We start from the raw sequence: 25800 nt of genomic DNA on the forward strand, positions 1-25800 counted from the left end.
GGAATAACTCCCTGTGTATCCTTACTTCCATGAAATAGTTTCTTAGAAATAGAATTACTGGATAGGAACAGTATTTTATACAGACTGCCAAGTTGCTCTCAAGAGGAAATTCCAATACACTCACCAGTAAGCTGAACACTGTTCTGAGATTTAAGTGTGGAAAAAGTTAACAGTCAACAACGGCACGTTTGGGCTCAGTGAAAGAAAAAGCTAAATGAGGTGACCTGGGTTTGCTAGTGAGGGGCGACAGGGTGAGGCAATGGGAAAGCCTCTAAACCCTTTTCTGCCATCCTGTGACCTTCACAGGTTACAGCTCCTCTCTGATCCTTAACTTTCCTTAAACTCGATCGGTTCGCTTCAGGCTTTGTATTTTTCAACATTTTCAGACGAAACATCTAGACCCGACTGAAGACAGCCGCTTGAAGAATTGGTGAAGTCAGTAAGCTGAATCACCATTTGCTGCGAAACGCCAACTAATCACTCGCGGGCACTTCCGGCGGCCGGGACAAAGGGTTTGAAGTTTCAAGGACCGCACTTCCGGATAATTAAAGCTGCGCATTAGATGCCTCTTGTCCTCGAGCTACTACCAACTCCGGGACTGCGACTGCGCATGTTCTATACAGTCGTGAGCAGGGGCGGGGCAGTGAACGGGGTGGGCCAGGGCCCTGACTTGTCTCGCGGTTACTGGGCGAGCGTGAGCGCGCGAGGCACGGGGGTGGCACGGGGCGGAGCCTACTCCGAGTGGGCGCTGTAGGTTTCAGCCGAGCGTCGCTGTGCTCTCCGGGCTGAGGTCGTCTCAGGTGAGGTGGTCGCCCCGGAAGTGGCTGTGGCTGCGGCTGCGGCCCCTGGTGTAAGGAGCCTGAGGCGGAGGTGTTGTTAAGCTGGGGCAGCATCACCTCTCTTCCTTCACCTTCCCTGCAGCAGCCATGGCGAAAGGCAAAGTCGCCGAAAGATCGCAGACGGGGGCACTCCACACGACCCCTGTGGGGGACAGGGCAGCGGGGACGCGCGGTCTCATGACGCCAGGCAGCGGAGACTACTTGAAGGGTGAGTAGAACCGGAATCAGAGCTGGGGTTGGCCCAGAGGCGGTAGTGTGCCGGAGGGGCTTCGGAGTAGAAAGGACCCCGGTCTGTCCCAGGGATTTTCGAGGGGGCCTGCTTGGCACCCAGGGGCGTGGGAGCAGAGAGGGTTAGGGACCTGGGCTTGCTTGGGCCGCTGCCCACCTCAAGGCCAGACGCTTAGGAGGTGGCTCGTAAATGCTGTTGTAGTTGAATTCAATTAAAAGAAGTGATGACACTGGCTTGTTTGAAGCTCAGAGGTTGTAAGCTTCATAATATTGAAGCTAGACAGAGCTGGAAGGAACTTAAAGACTCTTGCTTTATTTTCACTGATGAGGAAACTGAGGCCCAGAGTGGATATGGAACTTGCATAAAGTCACAAGATTAGTCAAGTAGTAGTTAAGAGCAAGGATTTAACTATGTCCAGGTGCCACTTCCAAGTGGCCTGCTCAACCACTTATGACTTTGGACTTGTTATCTTTAAAAACTCAGTGTCTAAACTGTACAGTGGGGATGACAAAGGTGATAGTAATAATAGCTTAGCTTGCCGTGTGGATTACGCAAAAATAATGGATGTAAAGCATTTAGTGTAATGGCTTGTGTGGAGACTAAATAAATGTTAATTATTATCATAGCTGAGATCTCCCATTCTCAAGCTTTTTTCCATTACACCATTCTGGCATTTCTCTGAACTTTAAATATTATTTTAAGAAGAAAGCATACCTGGAAGCTAAATACTTTGATTCCATCTTGGCATAGAGGTTTTCACTGCTTTTCAAAAGTTAAAATGATTAAATTCTTTAAATATTTTTTAAAAAGCCCATAAACTTGAAGGGATCGTAACAAATGGCCATTGTGGTCCACCACCGGTGATGAGTAGGGAGAGGGTCTTTGAAGACTGTCTAGCAACATCATAAGTATAGACAACAATAATGTATTGCACACTTTAGTTTAAAATGTCTTTAGTCTAATTTGACTTTTTAGGCTTTATGTATTTGGGTATTTCTCCATCTTATAGACAGTAGAGCCAAATAACTTCAAAACCCCAGAAATGAATTGTTGTTTAAGTATAAATCCACTCTAAATTAAAGGAACATTGTTTTGAAGATGCTGTTATGGAGAGTGACAGTAATCCAAGTGTGTCCTGAAGACTTCTTCAGGAAGCCTTTCCAGATAGATCATTTCTAAAGATTGTCATTTGGTTTGCAGTAGCAATTTTTTTTATTACTGATTTTTGTTGTTTTAACCTAAAGCTATTTGGAAAATAAAACCTTGAAACCTCCAAAATGCTTTTATAATTGTTTATCTTTTATCATTAGAATAACCCATTAACACAATTATTTTTATGATGCTATCAAACAACTTCCTGTGCACTACACATCTATAGAAGGATAGAGGGAGATGTGAAGGCATGCCTTCAGGAAGAAGTAGGGTTTGCATTGTTAGAGAGAAGGTAAGGGATTCTGGGTGGAGGAAACATTAAGCTGGAAAGTTAGTGTGAATCTTTATGTCAGCAAACTTATTAACATTAATTTGTCAGGAATGGAGGATTTCTGTTGGGTTGGCCATGATCAAAATAATGTTGGTACAGAGGGATTTAAGTGCAAAGTTAGTGGGTTTTTTTTTTTTTTTAATGTTTATGTATTTATTTTGAGAGAGAGACAGCAGGGGAGGGGCAGAGAGAGAGGGAGAGAGAGAATCCCAACCAGGCTCCACACTGCTAGCGCAGAACCAGATGTAGGGCTCAAACTCACAAACCATGAGAGATCACGACCTGAACTGAAACCAAGAGTGGTTGCTTAACTGACCAAACCACCCAGGTGACCAAACCACCCCGGCGCCTCATTGCAAAGTTAGTTTTTTGATCCATCCTGTTAATTAGTGATTTCCAGTGTTTTCTTTTTCTTCTCTGCCTCTCAGTTTCTGTCTCTGTGTCTCTCTCTTTAATTAGTGTTAGGAATTCTTTCTCTGGGCAAAAGATTTTGTAGATCCCTTACATGATAGGGTTTGGTTGCTTATGGTAATGGTAATGAGCTGGTGATGTGGTGTCATTAGTAACTACTTAGCAACCAATTTTCCAGATTATGAAAAGCAATTTTTGTTAATTGCAGATGGTATCTGGTTTAACATCTCAAAAAAATTAAAGGTTTTGGAGAAGAGATAAAAATTTTAATAACTTTTTTTTAATGTTTATTTTTGAGAGAGAGAGAGAGAGCAAGTGGGGGAGGGGCAGAGAGAGAAGGAGAAGAGCTTGATGTGGGGCTGGCTGAGTGTTGTGAACTGTGAGGTCATGACCTGAGCCAAAATCAAGAGTTGGATGCTTAACTGACTGAGCCACCCAGGCGCCCCAAATTTTAGTTAACTCTTGATTGAGAAATACATCTAGGTAACTTTGACAAATAGTTGTCATTGTGTGTATGCTTGAACTACTTTACATTCTACATGCAGTGTTTGGTATGTTTTAGTGGATTCCTTGCCATGACTCTGATCTCTAGTCTAACATCTGAGCCTTACAGACTGAGGACCACTGTGAAGACTTGACCAAGATAATAACACTGAGAGTCTAATTCTTGCATGATGAGGAAGAGTAATAAGTAAGAAGCACTTATGAGGCTCTTGATCTAATCTACATGCAAGAGTGCCTGAATGAGGGTATTTTATTTTCTTCTGTGTTATTTGTTCTGGCTGATTTGTTTACTAGCAAGTCATAGAAGTTTCCCACTTCGATTCAAGAGAACTGCTAGGACTGTGTTTTTTAAATATATATAGATCATCATCCTTGTGAGCAGCAAGAGCACTGTGAGATCAGTTTGATGGGTAATGATGAGTCATTTTAAAAAATGGAAGAGAAAATAGAGTGCTTCACATGTAGTAGGGCATAAGTGTTCTTGGAATTTTATTTTTCGTTTTATAGATTTTTGTGTGTACTAATCATGATATAAAGCCGTTTATTGTGATTGCAGCCAAAAATGTTTGAGAAACATTGTCTCAAAGTTGATTTTACTACTTTTAGAAGACAATATTGTTCAACTTTGGATAATACACCCCTCTCAGATGCCTGTTCTAGATCCTGCCTTGTTTATTTGGTTCAGTAAATATTCTTTGAGCATCTGCTGTGAGCAAGGTACTGGCTTAGAGGAAGAAAGAAGCTCTGATTACTGATAACCGGGAGTTAAGACTAAAATTGGCAACTGGATGTCAACCAAGGTGTTAGTATAATTTGTTGAGACAGTCTCAACCAAAATATTATGTATCAGGATTTTTGTGCTTATCAATAGAAAATACAATTGAAACCCTTGCTGAAAGAAGGTTGATTGATATATATAACTAAAAAATTGATAGATTAAGTGGGATTCCCTGGCTTCAGCCTGGAACCAGTGGCCCAATGAGCCCAGTGATCAGGATCAGATTTCTTTCATATCTTTGATGTCAGCTTTACCTTAAGGTTGATTTCTTGTGAAGGTCCAGGTAAGCTAAATATGTCCTTGATAACTTTGGTAATGTTTTTCCTAGCATTGCCAATAAAAAATCTAAATATTCACACTGATTAGACTGTCTCAGATCAAATGCTTGTCCCTGAACCTATCACTGTTATCAGATTGGCTCAACCTGATTCATGTTTGACACCTAAAAAAATGGGAGTAGGAATGAGGCTAACTCAGTTTTCCCAAAGATGGATCTCTGTGATGGGTCACTCATGATTTTTCTCTATTTGTGCTCAACCATCTTCGTGAAGAAGGTGAATTTATAACTGGTATTGGGTTAGATTAGATATAAGAAAAGGGTAAGGATTCTAATCAAAGGTGTTGCTTCAGATGATACATCATGAAATCAAGGTTGGGCATGGAAGGAAGAAAAGTGAGGAGCCCAAGAGAAGGGAGAAAGTGGAGGGAATAAGCTCACGAAAGAATAAAGGTGATCAAGGAATAGCATGTTGGAATTTAAAATGTCCAAGGTAGAGCAGTCTCGGGATGTGAGAACTTAGTGTGTTGCTGGAAGTGGGTGGCTAAAGTTGAATAGAAATGAACCTTAAAGACTTTTGAGCCTGGGTGGATCATCTAAATGGATGATGAATCTTTTAGGATTACGAAGAAATTTATTATAAGCTTGATCTCAGTCTTTGGTGAATGGATGTGGGAAGCATCTGAAAGTGGTTAACTGAGTCTGAAGGTATGTGGATTGAATGGTACCACAATTGCAGGGCATAATCCTTAGAGAATGAGCTTTCGTACAAAATTGGTAGTGCCATTTTGTCTGCTACCTACAAACATGTTTTGTGTGTGTAATAGTCAATTATTTGTATTTTATAGTTAGCTGTTTACATTTATACTTGATGATACTGCTACCATTTTTTTATTTTTAAAAATTAAAAAAAATTCTAAAGCCCTTGGAATAAAATTTACTTACAAAAATACTGCAGTAGATTCTTGTGACCTTGAACACTTGTTAGAGTTTCTGTAAAGAGATGGGTCTTTTGCTTCTTCATGGTAGAATCAAGTAAGTTTAGAAAACATTGAATGTTGAGAACCTGATGACCTGATGGACCTGATGACCAGTAGAGTCATTCCTAAAATCTTGCAGATTTAGGAAGATTTTGCTTTTCAAAGGTTTTTTTTGTATGTATGTATGTATGTATGTATGTATGTATGTATGTATGTATTTAAGAGAGAGTGAGCACGGGAGAGGGGGGGAGAGAGAGAGAGAGAAAGAGAATCTAAAGCAGGCTCCATGATCAGTGTGGAACCTGACTCGGGTCTTGATCCCATGACCCTGGGATCATGACCTGAGGCGAAATTAAGAGTTGGGTGCTCAACTGACTAAGCCCCCCTATGCCCCTCAAAAGATTTTGATATGAAAATAACGAAAATAGGGAGCTACTATAGGGCCATTAAGGTTATGACTTTTCAGAATGGATATATGCATATTAGGAGTTAGAGAAACGGTGATCTTAAGAGGAAGAATTGAAGATACTGGGTGCATAGAGAAGAGACAATTCTTTGAGTAAAATCTGGAAGGAAGTGTGTTGGCATTTAATGCAAAGATAAGGGGAAAGGAGCAAGGGAGGATAATTTGAGGAACAGATCTTAAGGTAGAGATTGGGAAGCTCACTGAAGTGTGGAGGGAGTGTCATTGTTTGAGAATTAATGAAGATAGAATTAAAGGCTTGAAGAGACTTGAAATAGCCCTTTTGGAGTGTGCTGTGAAAGGATTATTTGCTAGTGATAACCTTATTTGAAGATAGAAAAAATTGTGAATTTGTAGGCTAAGAGAACATAATCTTGACTTTCTCTAGTAGTCTAATAGTGATTTTCCCCTGGGAGGAGGTTGGAAAGCAGAATATGGGGATAATTCAGATTGGGAATTAGTATGATGGAAGATGTGAAGGTTAATGAATGTGTAAAGTACTGTTGTGGGTAGCTCTAAATGCTAAATGACATGGCACATTATAAAAATGTATGCTATACATGTAGATGTATAATTATTATTAAAACAAGATTTTCAACTTTTATTTGTGTAGAACTCTAAATCAATTACATGCTAGTCTCTGGACTTAATAGAATTACACTCAAGAATAATTGTTGAATCATAATATCTAACAACCCCTAGTTACCAGTTAGTGTGAAAGAAAGGAGAGCTTCAGGGGCGCCTGGGTGGCTCAGTCGGTTAAGCAGCCTACTTCGGCTCAGGTCATGATCTCGCGGTTTGTTGAGTTCGAGCCCCGCGTCTGGCTCTGTGCTGACAGCTGAGAGCCTGGAGCCTGTTTCAGATTCTGTGTCTCCCTCTCTCTGACTCTCCCCTGTTCATGCTCTGTCTCTCCCTGTCTCAAAAATAAATAAAACGTTAAAAAAAAATTTTTTTTTAAAAAGAAAGGAGAGCTTCAATATTGAAGGTCATTTAGTTTCTGCATTCTCATCAGTTTGTTTTCTGTGTTACTGTTGAACACAATGCTTGACAAAATTTTCCTAATTTTAAAGAGTGCAAAAAATAGGTATCAAGTTAAACATGGAGGTTAATTTTATTCAAATGTCTATGTGTTTCATCATCCAACTGTAAGACAACAAGTAGCAGTCAGAGAAAATGTGTACTCTGGGAGCATTCAGGGTAGTGTTCTGTAGTCCAGTTAAATGTTGCCTGACACCTTTCTTCCCTCTGACTCCTTACTTAGGACTGGCAAATGAATAATGGGAAGAAAATATTATAGTTTAACTTTAAAGCTAGCTTGCTTACTTAATTTTTTTTTAAAGATTTTATTTTTAAGTAATGTCTATACCCAATGTGGGGCTCACTCACAACCCAAGATCAAGAGTCTCTTGTTCTACTGACTGGGCCAACCAGGCACCCCTAATTATTAATTTAAGAGAACTGTATAACCTGTTGAAATCTTTTTATATTTAACTACAGTATGGATTAGAAAGCTGTAAATTCTTCTTATCTTTTAGTCTTCAACCATGTTTCTACCTGCTCTGTGAATCTTGCCTCCATTACTCCAGCCCAGTAATCTTGCTTTCCTATATACTCAAAACCCCTTTGTGCCATTCATTCCTTGGTAATCTAGCTAATGGTGCTATCAGTTTCTTAGAAGCAGAGATTGAAGAAAACATTTTGTACATAATAGATGCTCAGCAGATCATCCTAAGCAACTCTACATTTGACTGCATACCTTGCAGAGCAGAAGTCCTAAAGGAAAGTACCGGGAAAGAGGTGGGGGTTGGGGGGATATCAGCCATTTATTCTTACCAGTAATTCTTGTGTGCACAAATGTCTGCCATATGAAAAACAACAACAACAACAAAAAAAAAACAGTGGTTTTGAAGAGTTTAAAAGATGCCAGTAATATTAAATTACTTGTATCAGTCCTTTTTGTACTCTGGACTTGATTCAAGCAGGAAAGTAAGTGAAAAGTGAAGGCTGAGCAAGTTAATTCCAGGTAGATTTAAAAGTAGCATGCCTTTAAGAAGTAGCAGGCCTTTCGAATAATTGTACAGAGTATGTGTGTGTACATACACTTTGCTTTGATGTCAGCCCATAGAAAACTATGCTATAAACCTCAATGTTTATATATTACTTTTATTTCTTTTCCTGTGGATTACCTCTTTATTTAACAAAGTAGGAAAATAAAATTTTAGCCTTGTGAGAAGTTTGTGTTTCAGTAGATTTTCTATTTAAAATCACATTTTTGGGGGTGCCTGAGTGGCTCAGTCAGTTAAGCGTCTGACTCTTGGTTTTGGCTCAGGTCATGATCTCACGGTTCATGAGTTCAAGCCCCACATCAGGCTCTGTGCCGAGCTCCCTGAGGCTCCCTCTCTCTCTGCCCCTCCTCTGCTCTCTCTGTCTCTCAAAATAAAGAAACTTTAAAAAAATAAATAAATAATTTAAAAAATTTAAAAAAATACATTTTTGGTTGAATTGGTTTTATTGCACACTGATTTTTTTTGTCACTTTTGGCTGATTATTCTTTTCTTTTTAGAGTGAGTAAATATGATTTCTTAAATTCTCAAGAGAAGCATTGAATTAGATATCATAACCAAGGCAAAGATATGGACAATTAGGCATTTGTTATCATAAGATTCTGCAGAGATCTTTTCATATTATGCCCACCTCAGATGTTTAAGGTCTCTGTTCAATTTTCTGTGCTGCAAAACATACAAATACATTAGTGGATTAATGAACTATAGTGTTCAGTGGCAGGCATCCTGGTTTATTACTCCATTGAAGCCATCTTTTGTAGTATTTTATGATCCCATTGCTTCCTGCAGTAAATTTTAGAAATATGATATGAGTGGAGTGCCTGGGTGGCTCCATCAGTTAAGCATCCAACTCTTGATTTCAGCTCAGATCATGATCTCATTGTTCATGAGTTCAAACCCTACATGGGGCTCTGAACCAAGTCTGCTTGTGATTCCGTCTGTCCCTCTCTCTGCCCCTCTGCAGCTCATGCTCTCTCTCTCTCAAAATAAATAAACTTAAAAAAAAATAATATTTAAAAAAAGTATGATATGAGCAAGTAAATTTCTATTTGTAACTTGGTTTTTGAAGTATAGTCCTTTTTTTTTTAATGTTTGAAGTAAAGTCTTTTTTTTTAACTTTAGTGTTCACATACTAGAGCTTGATAAACCTAATATTGTCTTTCAGAAAGTCAGCTTTAATGAACAGATAAGAACAATTTGTATCTGGTATATCAAAGCACCAAACCTAAGCAATTTGTGTTATAGCAGAAATTATGAGTTGATTATACATGGATATTAAAGGGCTTTGGGGATATACTTTATGCCATTCGGTTCCTTAGGAATTTTTTTAATAGCGCAACCTCCTTAGGGCCTCTATTTACTTACCTATAAAATAGGCAAAGTGGGCCATATTGTTTTCTCTTAAGTTTTAATGTACATGCAGATCACCTGGGTATCTTATTAAAACACAGATTCTGATTTAGTAGTTTTGGCATGTTGGCCTGAGAATGTGCATTTTTTAATGTTTATTCTGAGAAACAGAGAGAGTGAGCTAGCAGGGGAGGGGCAGAGAGAGAGGATCTTAAGCAGGCTCTGCTCTGTCAGCATAGAGCCCAATGCGGGGCTTGATCTCAAGAACCAGGAGATCATGACCTGAGCTGAAACTGAGAGTCGGATGCTTAACTGACTCTGAGCCACCCAGGCGCCCTCTGAATCTGCATTTCTAACAAGCTCCTGGTGATACCAATTCATGTACTTCACACAATACACCTTGCGTGGAGCTAGGTGGTTTGTATTACTCCATGTTTAACATAGAATTGGGCAAAATCTTACCAATTCAGTTGTAAAATATATAAAACTACAATAAAATGAGACAAGGTATAAAAATGAAGTTTGTCTTTTAGTTAAGGCTTTTTGGTTGAAAGGAGCAGAAATAAGTTTAAACTAGCACCAATAAAAAAGGAGATTCTTCTAAATATATGAGACAATCTTGGGGCTCCTGGGTGGCTCAGTTGGTTAAGCGTCCAACTTCAGCTCATGTCATGATATCGCAGTTTGTGAGTTCAAGCCTTGCATGGGCTCTGTGCTGACATTTCAGAGCCTGGAGCCTGCTTTGGATTCTGTGTCTCCCTCTCTCTCTGCCCCTGCTATGCTCTCTCTCAAAAATAAACGTTTAAAACTTTTTTTTTAAATTTTTTTTAACTTTTTTTTTTTATTTAATTTTGAGACAGAGACAGAGCATGAATGGGGGAGGGTCAGAGAGAGGGGGAGACACAGAATCTGAAACAGGCTCCGGGCTCTGAGCGGTCAGCACAGAGCCCGATGTGGGGCTTGAACCCACGTGGACCGCGAGATCATGACCTGAGCCGAAGTCAGCCGCTTAACCGACTGAGCCACCCAGGCACCCCAACTTTTTTTTTTTTAAAGAGGCAATCTCACTGGCATCCGTGAGCAAGAAATGAAATATAGCTAGGCTTTAAGGGAAGTGGAAAGTTAGAAGTTAACAAGTAGGTTAGCTATAGCTCCCACTTGGGCTCTCTGGGTTTTTATTTTAACCTCCACTCTTAGATTTTCTGGTACATGTCTTTGGCCTGCCTTGTCATTATCTGTGGCCTTCACTGCTTGATCTTTCAGCCTCAAGACATACCACCTCTTGACAACAGTATCTCTTTTAGTTCAAATTTTCAAGAGACAATTTGGTCAGCCAATAATGAGTTTCTACTTGAGTCAGGTGTCCAACCTTGGGCAAGTTAGCCTTCTGTTGTTTGGGAAGGTAGAGTGTTGGAATCAAACTGTAATAGGGCCAATGAGATTAGCCCCTTTGAGAGGAAGGGGAATATGAGAAAGTTTCCCTGAGGAGGAGGGTGTTACTCAACTGTGCAGTGACACCTATCTAATACGTTTATATAAATGTTTGAGAAGAAGAATTTGCCAAATGAACGAATAGAGTACAGGCATTTGTTTTAGGATACTTCATAAAAAGTATGTATAAAAGTTACACAGGCAGTAGTTAGGGAGGGGCATAGTGGTATTTTCATTCTCAGAGAACTAAAAGTAATTCTTATGGTATACACATATTTTTTAATCCCCTGAGCGTTAAAAGTATGTACATGGAATAATGGTAAATGTGCGCAATAAAAATTATGCCACCACTTCTGTTTCCACAGAGAGCACTACTAAGGTATCTTGGCCTTGCCTCCCCACTATTGACTACTTCCTGATAAAAACAGCTCATTCTTGCTCATTCTTCTACTTGCTCTTTCCTGGATCTCATTCCATACTTTTATCTTTTTATTTATTTATTTATTTTTATTTTTATTTTTATTTTTAGAGAGAGAGCATGTGAGCGGGGGATAGGGGCAGAGGGAGAGAGAGAGAGAATCTTAAACAAGCTCCACACTCAGCAAGGAGCCTGACACTGGGCTCAATCCCATGATGCTGGGATCATGACCTGAGCCAGAATCAAGAGTCAGACGCTCAACCGACTGAGCCACTCATGTACCCTATACTTTTATGTTGCATATAATTTTTTAGATAACATGAAGAGTACCTTGTGAGGGAATGTGAACAAATTCTGCCATTCTTGGAGTCCCAGAGAGCCACCCAAAACATTTGAGGATCAACTATATTCTGAAGCATTTGGTGTAAAAAGTACTGTATTAACATTCACCAGTTGTATTAGTCAGTTTCTGGGTTCTTGTGACAGTTGAAGTAATTGCCACTTTACCTCATTTTTCCTAAGAGGGCATTCTGTCTATGTTGTCAACTCCCAATATAAATACATTTGAAAGTCAGTGATAGTAACTAGAGCAATGCCATCTTTTCTCCTTTGGCTTATCAGCAAATCAGTGCTGCAAATTCTGGTGTTCTGTTTTTTCATGCTTCTGAAATGGGTATATCCCCCCGAAGCAATATGCCTGGTTAATAAATGGCAAATACATTAGGAGTTAAATTTTTATGTTAAAACTGAGCAAAAGTATGAACAGTTTATTGGGGAGGAAAGTCGTTAAGGAAATTATTTGCTGACTTGGAATACTGTCTTTTAAAAATATCTTAATTATAGCTTTTTTTTTTTTTTTTTCCCTTTCAGAAAAAGCCTGTGCAGAAGCTGGGTCAGCAAGAATGTCACTTCTTATATTGGTGTCCATTTTCTTATCTGCAGCTTTTGTTATGTTTTTGGTATATAAAAATTTTCCTCAGCTTAGTGAGTAAGTATACAGAAAGAAACTGAAAAATGCCTAGACATTTATAGATAAAGTAGATTAAAAGTTAAACTAATTTGAAGCAACAGAACTGTCATGGTGAGTGTATATTAGCTATCATGATTTGTAGCAAGTCTCTAGTGACACTTATTTAAATACTCTTTCCCAAACATGCCTCCTGATTTTCTGTGCAGGGTTTTCCTAGCACTGCTCCTGTAATTAAAGCCTCATCTTTCTAATGGCTTTCAAATTAAAAATATATATATAACTATATTAAGAAATAGATTTTTATGTCATGATCCTGCAGGCATGTGCCTGTCCCTTGTACCCCACTCACTTGCATACATGTATACATACAAAATTAAAGTTTCCTGAAACAGGTGGTGGTCTCTGATATTTTCTAAACTATTCTATTTATTTAATTTTTCATGCTAGTAGTGACCAAGCAAGCTTATTTTAAAATTCATAAAAGACACCTGTGGTTTGAAAACCATTGATGCTCTTCTTCTCTGCTTTCCCTACCTTTCCATCTATGTTTCTCCCTTCCTTCTTGTGATCAGTTTGTCTGCTTCTATTCATTCATTTCTATCCCCACCACATCTCTCTCTCCTAGCTCTTTTTCTTTTCCCTGTTTTATGGAAATGATATGACCTGAATAGGTAGTTTTCACAGTGAAATGGACTTTATAAAAAAAATAACTTGTATTATCTTAAATACATCCAAAACTCCTTAGCCAAAACCTTGGGGTGAAATGTGTTTCAGAATTTAGAATTTTTCCATTTTTGGACAGATAACATGGAACGAATACTGTCTGTTATGTAGTACCTCCAGCAGGATCTGGGGAAGGATCCCATTATCAAATTTATTAATATTTTTTGCAGAGGAATGGGCATGATAAAAGACTATGATATTTAAGTGTGGGTCAATTTTTTCTGACAAAAATATGAAAAACTTTCGGTTTTCAGAGTTTTTTGAATTTTAGGGAAGAGATTATGGAACTGAAACATACTTTAAGAAGGCAGAATATCCCAGGTCTGTTTAACCACAGTAATACCAACCTATGTTAATCATAGATTACATAAAAGACTTACTAAAATGTAGTTAGACTTTCAACCAGAGCCAGACTAGTGTGGTAATGGAGAACTGTGAAATATGATTTCAGGGTGTTTGGAAGTTCCCGTTTCCTCTAAATTCCTTTCAATAACAATTCCTCATGCTTGAAATTTTTGTAATTAAACTTATTTTTATTTTCATACTTTGATTTCTTATGTCAGTGTAAATGCCTTTGGGAGGCTAGCATGTTATATTGTTAGGTTACTATCAGTGTTATGGAATTTTAGATCCTTTCTGGTTTTGATCAAGGAGGAGGCAGTTAAGAGCTGACTGAAAGAGGGCAAGAATATATAAAGGTTGTCTTTGCTCCCAATCTGCTCTAAGAATGATAACATCACTTGTGTACAAGTGTGCTGTTATACACCTGTTATGTTCCGCTTATTTCTTTGTGTGTGTGTGTGTGTGTGTGTGTGTGTGTACACACCCCTAAAAAGAGTTTTTTTGTTTTTAAATTTATAAATGAGAAATCACAGTTTACCTACTGTTTTTATAGAAATTAGGCAGCAGTCTATCATTGTTCTGCAAGATTGGTTAAATTTTATCATGTAAACAAATGGGCACAATATACATTAAACACAAACGTAATTATTTGAGCCTTTTATAAGTAAGAAATTCAGTTCCAAATAAGGCACCAAATATAAAGTAAGATTAATAGAAAAGGAAAAATGTGTAAGTTTTTATCTGAACTTTGAGTCGAAATATTCCAGAAGATATGTGAACTGTAAATTCATCAAAAATTTTACTTAATTTTAGTTGTAATTAATTATTGATTTTAGCTTCTCATGAGGATTACCCAAAATGATGTTAAATATGTTTTGAATATGCTAACATCAGTAGTTCACTTTTTAACTCAAAATTTATACCAGCGTTGGAGCAAATGCTTTTAATCTAATTTAGTTTGGGTCATTCTGAACTTTCATACATAGATAACATGTCTCAAGAAATTATATTAAATCATTAAAAACAAATATTTATAGACTTTTGAACTTAAAACTTATGAATTTATGGTTAATATAATACAGATCAAAGCGCCAAATCATTTTGGATAAAACTTCATGTTTTGAACTTGATTTTGATATTAATTATCTTGGCAAATTTCTGCTTTAAAATTTTTCACTTTAATTTTATTTCTTTAGAGAAGAAAGAGTGAATATGAAGGTTCCCAGAGATATGGATGATGCCAAGGCTCTAGGAAAAGTTTTATCCAAATATAAGGACACCTTTTATGTACAAGTACTTGTAGCTTATTTTGCTACATATATTTTGTATCCTTTTAACTAAAAAAACTGTTAATCTAGTTTTGTTCAAGAAAGAGGTCTTAAAGGGTCTGTTTAGTTATGCATAACTATTTTTTCTTTTAAAAGTTATTAATTTCATGTAACATTAAATAAAATATTGAAAAATTAAATGGAAAAAATTCTTACTTTAAACCTATCTCCTCAACTCAGTTATTATTTTTGAATATTTACTACCAGTTTTTTTGTATTCTGCTTATTTCACTTATCATAAACATTTTCCTCTCTTCTGCATTATTCAAGATAATTATCTATTTAACTTATGATTGTATTAGTTAATTGATTATTTTAATTTAGTTTATTTATTTTGAATAGTCACCACAGCATAATTTTTAAAAATACTCCGTTAGGTTTGAAGATATAATTTGTAATTAATTTTTTGCTTTTATACATGTTGTGTTATAAAACTTTCTGTTTGTGATTTTTTTCTTCCATTTAATGGTTTCTTTGTAAAAAGATCTTAAGTGGAAAATTAGTCATTCAAAGGATATAAATTTTTAAAATAACTTTTGGATGTATTTCTTTGTTTTATAGAAATATATGTTGTATTAATTAGTCAGGAAAATAGCTTTATTCTTCCTGCGTATTTTCAAACTGCTTATGCTACTGGTGATTAGTCTTCCAGTTACGGGCTTTAACTTCAATCTGATTTTTGTATCTTTTATTTTAATCCAACCTGTTTTCAAATCTTCTCGTTTAATGAAACACATTATCTCTTGATCCTGTAAAGGTAATCATTCTCCTTTTGAAACCAACATTTATTTTTAAAAGTTAAACTAGTTACTTTATTAATTCTCTCAAACTCTTTATATTCTTGCTTCCTGTTTTATTTCCTGAATTTCTTTTGGCTTATGGGACTTCGCAATTAAAACTTTTTCTTGTAAAATTCATTAGCATTTTCTTTTCTTGGATTTATATTAGACTAGATATTATGTATTTAACATATATATATGTTTTTCTATATTTGCCTCCTTATATAAATGTTGTCAGTATATTCTTAAATACCCTGAAGCAGTTATTCCTAGCATAAACAGTTTATTAAGTATGTTAACAAAAACTTTTGCTGATAATACAAACATTATTCCTTTATCTACCTGGTGAGAATACATTTTTATTTAGGTGCTTTGTCATCTTATTTATTATGAGAAAAATCCAAATTTGGGAAAAATTTAGAGAATAATTATTATGCATCTGTCTTTCAGCAGGTTATTTGGCAGCTATTTGTAAAGTGATTTAATAATACATAAGCTGTTTTAAGAAATCCATAACTGCTCCCCTTTCCTACTAATTCCATTTTAGAACCTATCTGGGAAAACCATAGTGTTAGTGTTAGACTTAAAGGTTATTTTGCCTCTATACACTTTAACCATAAATTAAAATGTTTTCCTCAAGTAAGATAAAAACTTGATTCCTTTTTTTGATTTGGCATTTATAAGGTTTTTGTGAACAAGGCATATAGTTTTTGTTTACTTTGGAAAGTCATCTTTTTTTTTTTTTTACCCTACTTTGCCTCTCAGCTTTGGGAGGGATAACATGTCTGAGGGATAAAGGAGATACCCACTCATAAGGTCAGTCAACCAGTTAGCATAAATGGATCTTGACAATCTCTGGGGTTATAAATGTTATAGCCTAGTTGTCTTAATATCCATATGCAAATTAGTAGAAAAGGATAAACTGTCCTATAGAAAGTGAATTGAAAGTATAAGAAGGGCTTTATTATTACAAAATACATTTGGTTTGAAGTTTTAAATTTTATCAATTTTTTAATGTTTATTTTTGAGAGAGAGAGAGAAAGACAGAGAGTATGAGCAGGGGAGGTGCAGAGAGAGAGAGAGAGAGAGAGAGAGAGAGAGAGGGAGACACAGAATCCGAAGCAGGCTCCAGGCTCTATGCTGACAGCTCAGAGCCAGACTTGAACTCAAGGACTGCGAGATCATGACCTGAGCCAAAGTCAGACGCTTTACCGACTGAGCCACCCCAGGAGCCCCTAAGTTTTACATTTTAAATATTGGTTAATAGTAAAAATACATATATTGGTTAATATTGTCAATTCAGGAGGTTTTATTGCATATTGTTATTGTTGCCTTGATATGTAAGTGATTGTAATGATTTCACATCTCATTTTAGATTTTTATAACATAACTTGTTAAATTCATGTTGTCTTATAATTGTCTATTTTCACTTTTGAATCTTAAGCTCTTTATTAAAAAGATACTTTTTAAAATTCAGTGAACAAAAAAGAAAAGACTTTATCTTAGGGCATATAACTGATACAGTGTTAATTAATAGAAATATAATTGAACAACATGTAATTTTTAAATTTTCTAGTTGACATTAGAAAAAGTAAAAAAACACTTGAAATCAATTTAAGTAATACATTTTACTTGAACCAATATGTCAAAATATTATCATTTTAACACGCAATCAGCATAAAAATTGAGGTATTTTTACATTCTTTTTTCACACTAAGTCTTTGAAATTTGTGTGTTTTGCACTCATAGCACTTGAGTTCAGACTAGGTACATTTCAGTGTCTCCATAGTTACATATGGCTAGTGGCCACCGTCTTCAGCAGTGTAGTATTAGTACCTTCACTGGTATTACGTAATGTCAAACTTGAATATAAATGGCTTTTTACATTATAATTATTTTATTCATATTCAGTTTTCTAATTTACTAATTATATTCTAAGTACAAATCTAGTGTTTTGAGCATTCAAAGGTAGAACAACTATTTCCATCTGGGGCACTAAGGAATTATGGGTAGAGATGGCACAGTCTCATTCTGAGCAAATCTAGAGCAGAGCTTACAAGCACAGGGTGTGGTTAACAAGTGATCAGTTATCCAGTTTAGTTGGACTATAGGGTGTGAAAAGGGGAGGATAGAGACACAAGTGTAGGGAGATAGGACAGACACTGCACTCAGACTGTAGAGGACTTTGAGTACCAGGCTGAGGAATTTAGAATATTCAGTGGTATTGGGTAGTCACTGAAGACTTTTGAGCTATGGATGACATTAAATGTGTCACCATCATCTCTTTTTTTATTTCCCTAAGGCTAAAATCTTAGGGTAATTTAAAAATTTCTTTTATTATGGAAAATTTTAAACCTATACTAAAGTAGAGAAAATCATACAGTGGACTCCTGTGTACCCATCATCCAGCTTCAGTAGTTATCAGTACTATACCAGTTTTGTTCTTGGTGGTTACCTTTCTTTGGCTTTGTATTTTGGGCTGTTTAGAGAAAAAAGGGAATAGGTAGAGGACCCTGTTTAGGGTTGGGAAAGGAAGATAACATTTGCTTTGATTTAGGACATGCAGAATTTTAAATATTCAAATAGAAGTATCCGTACCCAAATGTCAGTAGGGAACTGGTTGCATAAGCCATGGCAAGTCTAAACACTGGAGTGTACTCTAGCTATTTAAAAATGAGAAATGTCTCTCTATGTGGTTAAGGCATTCTTACCTCCAGGATATAATGTTAAATGAAAAGAGCAAGGTGCAGAATAGTAGTAAGTCAGTATGCAATGTTTTATCTAAGCAGGGGAGGATATGAGTACACACATACACAAGGAGATAATTTATCTGTTTTTGAAAAGAAAAATTATTTTTTTTAATGTTTATTCATTTTTGAGAGAGCACAAGCAGGGGAGGGGCAAAAAGAGAGAGAATCTGAAGGAAGTTCCAGGCTTAAAGCTGTCAGTGCAGAGCCAGTTGTGGGGCTCAAACTCACAAGCCTGATCATGACCTGAGCCGAAGTTGGATGCCTAACCGACTAAGCCACCCAGGCGTCCCAAGAAAGGGTATTTTTAAAAGCCAATACAGTGTTTACCTGTGGGGAGAGAGATGACAGAGGGATGGAAGTCATTCTCTAGATGTACTTTATTGTGTAGATTTGACTTTAGAACCAAGTAAATATTTTACATAATTATAAAATGAGTTAAATCAGAGTGAAAAAATAAACAGGAAAAAATCATTACTTTTGGCCGTGAGACGGGTGGATGAGTAAGTCAGGTTGCAAGGAGACAGGGAGAGAATCTCCTCTGAGGAAGTGAAGGTGAGGCACACTAGCTGGATAGAATACAATGGTCAAGGAAAGCCTAGGTTTTCTTGAGTTCATAGGCATCAGAGTGGGTTTATACAGCAGGGATCCTGTGGAAGAGCAAGAAACTGAAGATGAAAGAAGCCAGAAAAAAGAAAGGAGATTGAGATGAAAACATGAATAGAGTAGGAGAATGGATGAAGATAGAAATTTTAAAAGAACATAGACGTTGAAGGAATTCACTCTGACTTGTAAGTAAATCATGTTAGGGGATTTTAAAAGGGGGTAGGGGGATTCCAGACTAAAACTGGGAGCAAACAGGAAGTAGTAAAAAGCATAATTCTTAAAAGTAAGGTTTGTGATCTTTATTCTGTAACCCCTATCCTTTTTTTTTAATGAGTAGTGCATTGAGGTAAATGTTTATAAGTTAAATTAGAAACAAGTAATTATCATACCCTAGATTTCCACAGAAACCATGTTGCTTGAACACATTTAGGAGTAAATGCAGTGCATTAGAGAAGCATATAAGATTACTGAAGACCTTTGTTCTCTCTCTTTCTCTCTCTCTCTCTCTTTTTTTTCCCCCTCCCTTTTGTTTCTTTTGCCAAAGTGCCCAGTTCTTTATCTGGAACACATTGGATATTTGTCTTGGTTTTTCTTTCAGTAACACACTCTTAATAGCGTTGTATTTATAATAATGCTAGAAAATGGTCAATTTAGAGTTAAAGGCATCATAACTGATGGTTTTTTAAACTTTTAGATACAATTTTGCTTTCTTAATACTGAGATACAGATATAATCTTATTAACATGATAACTTCTGTATTGATACTTGTTTTCTGAAATGTTTGATTTGTCTTTTAAAAATTCCATTGTATTATGTTTTAATCCTTAACTTAGAAGTTAACAGCTTGCAAACATTTGCTATTCCAGGCTCTATATTTCTCAGTATACTCTCAGGGTTTCTTTATCCCTTTCCGCTAGCCTTATTTCTTGTTTGTTTGGTAAGTATATAAAATGAATTTGGGAGACTAGAAAAAAAGTAGCTTTTGATAGAATGATGAGGGAGAAGGATGGCATCTGGTCCCACTAGTTTGTGTAAACATAAACTCATTAGTTTTAAGAGGTGATTAATGTTTAAGTAATATCTTTTAAGTCCCCCCATAAGCAGATGTTATAGTTTGCTTTTTTCCTAGAACAGGGGCATCACAGACTTAAGTCCAGAGCTGGAGGTGGTATTTTCAAGCATAGCAGTTGAAAAAAAATTCGCTTTTAAATTTTATTCTTAGGCTAGCTAGATGCTATTATTAACTATTTGGATGTAATCACTAAGTTTAATCATAAGTGCCAGTTTGTTTTAGTTATTCTCATTTTAGTTATAATTTGGTCTGAGAAGGGACTGGATCAGATGGGTTCTTGTTCTCTGCACGAGAGATGTCATGTAGAGTACCCTCCCTTAACCCCCCAAAATATATACTAGTTGAGCTTTGCTTTAAGTGACTATATCCATGTGACTAAGATGGAAAAGTACACAATGCTTATGGCTTTTTGTTATTTCCTAGTGTTCTGGACTCGGTGCCTCATTCTGCTATATGCTCTCCTATTTAGTTGGGAGGCCAGTTGTATACAAATACCTAACAGAGAAAGCAGTAAAATGGTCACAACAGGTAAACATGTATTTTTTTTTTAAGTTGTTTAGTGTCATTCTGTGCCTAATTGGGAGGTCAGTGTATAGTCCCTACATAAATTAACCTAGACTCAGGGCTTTAATAAAAATGATTTTTGACCAAAGTAAATTATAGTAGTAGTAGGCAAATAATGAATGTTAATCATTTCAAATATGCAGTTTCTGTACTGTAACAGTAATTGTAATTCTTCATTCCTAGTAAGTTCAGTCAGAGCAGAGAAGTAAGTCATCATTCTGGTGAAGACATTCACATATTTGGACACCTCACCTGTTTTGTGTTGATGCAGTCCACTGTCAGGGGGTCACTGAAAAACTTTTATCAACCAACTCCTTGAATGTATTTCATCAGTAGAAATGACTGTTCTCTTTAGTCAGGATTTCTACAAAGACATGCAATGACAAATATAGGCACCACTACACGGAAAGGTTTAATATGATGTTGCTGAGAAAATCTTATTTTTAGAAAGAATTGGAAGAAACAACCTGTTAAATCTCAAAGGAATTGCAGAAATCGTTCTGCCTTACCCTTTTGTTTTACAAACTAGGAGATGAGAAATTAAGCATTTTGCTGCAAATCACAATCATTATTTGTAAAGCAAGATTTAGAAGTATAAACTGCTTTTATTTAATTGACTAAATATCTCCCTATACTTGTTCAATCTCACTTATCTAATGAATGAATCACTTATGTAATATATATCATAACACAAAAATAAAGATTAAATTAGAAGCTAGGTTTACTGATGTGCTATACTAGCCTTTTACATTATAGGAAGTTAAAAATTAATCACATGATATGTATCTTATGTATAGTTATAAATTTAATTTTGCTCTTTCAGGTGTAAAGGGTCATTGTTGAGCCATCTAACAGTGCAACATTAAGCTATATATACAATTAAAAAAAAAACTCATCTCATGTTACTTAGCTTTGGTAGTGAGATCATTGTCATTTTCAGGTTCCTATGTTGATCATTTCTGCTGGATAGGTTCTGAACTATCAGGGAATGAGAATTTGAAATAAGTATATTAAGGAACTTTTTCTCAATATTGGCCTTATCTTGATCCTAACTGGTTTCTTTCTTATGACAGGTTGAGCGTCATAGAGAACATCTCATTAACTACATTATATTTTTGAGAATAACACCATTTCTGCCGAATTGGTTTATTAATATCACATCCCCTGTGATAAATGTGCCATTGAAAGTTTTTTTTATTGGCACTTTTCTAGGTAAGGCCTCTGGTTCACGCTGTGTTAGAACTCGTGTACATACCTAACAGTGTCCAGCTGGGCTAGATTTCATGTTCTTTGCACATATTTCAGCACAGAGCCTGGCATACATAAATAGCTATCCTGAAATGTTTGCTAGATTGTGTTGATTTAAGTGTTCCTTCTTTTAAATTTTTTTTTTAATGTTTATTTATTTTTGAGAGAGAGAGACAGAGACAGAGCATGAGTGGGGAAGGAGCAGAGAGAGGGAGACACAGGATCCGAAGCAAGCTCCAGCCTCTGAGCTGTCTGCACAGAGCCGAGTGCGGGAACTGCGAGATCATGTCCTGAGCCGAAGTCGGACGCTTAACTGACTGAGCCACCCAGCCGCCCTTGTGTTACTTCTTTTAAAGAAGACTACTTTATTGGATATTTTTTAAATCATAATAAAAGTGCCCATTTTGAAATACTGAACTTTAATTTTCAATAGAGTTGATTCTATTTTCATTGACATTAGTATTTATTATGGGCGTTACGAAAAGTATGGGGGAAACAAGGATTCTTGCTTTCAAGGAGCTGGCATTTAATTCTGAAATTAATTAGTGGACGTAAAGATGCTTATGTATTTTGTGAATTCTGATGGTTCTTTAGTAAGAGTATTCTGCTTTTCTTTCAAATTTAATTTGAGTTGTTTAGATACCAACGAAGTGAACAGGCCTCTTGTATTAAGTATCAGTTAAAGTTTAAGTTAATACTTACAGATCTTGAAAAGAATAATCAAAATCAGTTTTTTGTTGCTGCTCTTAAAGAATTCATTGAGAAACTTAAAAATCTTAGGGATATTTTGGATTTTGTAAAATAATGTTACAGAATCAGAAGAGAGAATTTTGTCCCCATCTCTTTAATTTTACAGATGGAATACCCACAGATTTAGTTAACTTCAACTTTGGCTAAAGTGACTTTTCCAATTTGTTCTGGTTTTTAATAAAATGTAGTTGTTCCATCCATGCTGTGGTATAAACTGTTCTTACTCATATTTTGAGTATCTTTCCATATCTGAGTATCTCCTACCACTTCATTTTTATTTTAAGTATATTCTGTCAAGGATGAATGACCGTTTACTCAATCTTATTGTTGAACATTTAGATTGTTTCCAGATTTTTTGTTGTTTATAATGCTTTGATGGACATCCTTGAGCCTAGGTCTTTGCTCAGGTACATTAGTATTTCCTAAAGTGCAAATTGCTGGATCAAAGCACATTCTTTTTTTAAAAGCTGTTAAGAAATTTTCTAAATTATTTTCTAGAAAATTTTCTTGAATTTTTAAATTCCTTATCCTCCAGAGGTAGTTGAAAGATTGAATTCTTTATATGGAAATAAACTTGAGGGGCCTTATTTATTTTTAATTTATTTTTAATGTTTATTTATTTTTGAGAGAGAGATAGAACACAAGCTGGGGAGGAGCAGAGAGAGAAGGAGACACAGAATCAGAAGCAGGCTCCAGGCTCTGAGCTGTCAGCACACAGAGCCTGACACGGGGCTTGAAACCACAGTCTGAGATCATGACGTGAGCCAAAGTCGGATGCTTAACCGACTCAGCCACCCAGGCACCCCGTGGGGCTTTAAATTAAATAACAATGTACCAAAACAGAGATTACTATATTCTTGTAAGAAATTTTATACCCACAGAAAATTTTAATTTTTTAAAATTTAAACATGGGTTTATTTGAATCAGTTTAAAATAGTACATTACAAAGTGTTAGAATAATGTCAGTGCTGTTTTAAGTTCTGAATAATTTTGTGAATATAAAATATATTATAAAATTTTATTTTTTAAAAATGGTTATGTTTTTCTTTTTTCTTTTAGGTGTTGCACCTCCCTCTTTTGTAGCGATTAAGGCAGGAACAACATTGTACCAGCTTACAACAGCAGGGGAAGCTGTTTCCTGGAACTCAGTATTTGTTCTAATGATTTTGGCTCTTCTTTCTATTCTGCCAGCCATCTTCCAAAAAAAACTAAAGCAGAAATTTGAGTGAGAAATCATCTGGGTTTCAGTTTTCCTATCATCATCATCATCATCATCATCATCTCAGGATTGGCAGGCTTAGGTGTTAAAATCACCTCTTCAGTAATTAAAATGAGTTTGTAAAATAAAATTTCCTGTCACACAGTTAAAATAATTAATGTAAGAGGTAAGGGAGAGAAGAAAGTAAAAGTGGAAATTGATATATTACGAAAAGTACTGTCAGTAGTTACGATAGACATTTTCTAAATTACTACTCCAACGGTAGCTGTAGATAATCAGTAGCTGTGTAGTGGGAAATTCTTGATCCAACTGATTCAATTTCATAGTTTCATGAACTGGCTATCATATTTATTCTTGACTTGATAATTTAATATTTTCCTCTCTTTTCCCTTACTAATAACTGAAATAGGGAAAGCAAATACAAAATACAAAAGGAAAGATTCTAGATTTGTAAAAACAGTATTGCAGTTCTTGGTAATGTTAGCCTTCTTCAAGAGCGTAAACTTGAAAACTAAAGCTCAAAAAGGAGATTTACGTTTTCTTCCTTTTTTAACTTTGAGGTAATGGATTTGTTTAGAAGGTACATCTGGTGGACTACTGAATTTGGAAAGGATATCAAGCTGTATCTGTTGTGTAAATTTTATTTTTGTTTATTCCTGTTCTAGATTATCATGGGTTAGTCTGAAATTTAAAATTCTGGCCAGTCTGTTTTCCATCTTTTTTTCTAGCTTTCACAGTATTTCTACTGTGCATATAAAAATGGCAATTACATGATAATTGTATTATATTGGTGTTGATGATTTATATTCAGATAATATTTTGTTACACAGTCCCCTTTTACTATCTCAAAAGGGGATCAAAAACAAACATTCAAAGTATGCAGTTTTTAGATGATAGGTTAATTATATTACTTTATATTTTGAAATGGAAGCAGTGGCAGCGCAACACTTAAGTGGTTAAATATAGTTTATTTGTTTCAATAACTGTAAAATTTACCTCATTTATTTATTGGTCTGGTCATTAAAATATGTATTATATAATTATCCTTTTTATGCATGATATAAGAATGCCTTGTTTTGGGTTTTTTTGATAGCTTTTTTGTTTGGGGCTGCTTTTGATTAATGCAGTTACCCAATTTAGTGTGTTTACTTTTTATAACTCCAAGTAAAATTAAATCCTTACATGGTAACTACTCTATTTAAATGGTCCTGGAAAAGCTTAAACAGCTTTCTGCTGCTTGCTTAATGGTAATACCCTTGATTTCCTGATTCTAGGACATAGCTGATATCTAAGGTACTTTGTCAGTTTTACCTTCACCCAAGACTGTCATGTTGAAAAGTACTTTAGCTGTGGGAGAAATCCTTGTATGTTTTTATTGTGAGAGGAATGGTCATCCTCAAAGCCTGTTTCTACTACATAATGTGGACTGATTATTTTTTCTATCACAGTATTAACAAATGGATTTATTGTAAATACAAAGAAAATATATTAATTAATATACTATTCTTACGTCACCTGGCCTTTTGTGTGAAATTATTTGTATTCATTTCTAGCAAGGTTTTTCTTCCTTCCTTATTGGCCAGAGATTGAGTGATAAAGCTTTTGTTATTTTTACAAATGAACTTAAAAACAGAAGTCTTTTTGGACAAAGTTCACTAATATTACTGTATAAAATGTAATTGAGTACATTTTTATCAGACTTTTAAAAATAAAAGTAAGAGCTTGGACTCAAGAGAAGCCTATTTACTCCAGTGTGTATATATTATGTTTATTCTCAGAGTATTATCCCTATCCTTTTCATTGATTCTATCCCTTCGCGGATTATTTTTTTCTGAGTTTCTTAGAAAACTGAGCTGCCACTTGGGTGGGGTATATATTCTTCTCCCAAGAGAATAGCCAGTCTTTTTTAGATTCATCGTAATTGGCTGCACCCTAAATGTAGTCAGTGGTCTATATTCATGGATATGTAGACTTGGTCTGATACCAGATTCAAGCTTCAGCCACATCTTGAAGACAATTACATAATAATAACCACCAGAGAGCAAGTTATGTGTACACTGGGAGAGGCAAATAGGCTAACTAGGTAGCTGACCCACTGAGACTGCTAAATAATTAGTTAATGGCCTTTCTCTGGAGTTCTATTTGAATATAATATTTCCAAGATACTTAATAAATGCAAATTAAAATGTAATAAGAATAAGAATAAATTGTACTGAAAAATTTAAA

At 35.7% G+C, this 25800-nt stretch overlaps 1 protein-coding gene across 2 annotated transcripts; it reads left to right on the top strand.

Moving 5' to 3' along the window:
• Positions 1-642: 642 nt before the first annotated feature.
• Positions 643-25800, top strand: TMEM41B (transmembrane protein 41B). Of its 2 annotated transcripts, none has more exons than XM_015084686.3 (8): positions 643-800; positions 925-1047; positions 12097-12214; positions 14458-14586; positions 19565-19658; positions 20217-20321; positions 21431-21569; positions 23415-25800. In XM_015084686.3, exons 2-8 carry the CDS (start codon positions 927-929, stop codon positions 23582-23584), a joined length of 876 nt encoding a protein of 291 aa, XP_014940172.1. In that variant the 5' UTR covers positions 643-800; positions 925-926; the 3' UTR covers positions 23585-25800. The 2 variants fall into 2 exon arrangements, with proteins under 2 accessions (XP_014940172.1, XP_014940171.1); XM_015084685.3 differs by having other exon boundaries at positions 645-800; positions 922-1047.

This window comes from Acinonyx jubatus, chromosome D1, assembly GCF_027475565.1.
Source record: "Acinonyx jubatus isolate Ajub_Pintada_27869175 chromosome D1, VMU_Ajub_asm_v1.0, whole genome shotgun sequence".
In the NCBI taxonomy this organism is placed as follows: Eukaryota; Metazoa; Chordata; class Mammalia; order Carnivora; family Felidae; genus Acinonyx; species Acinonyx jubatus.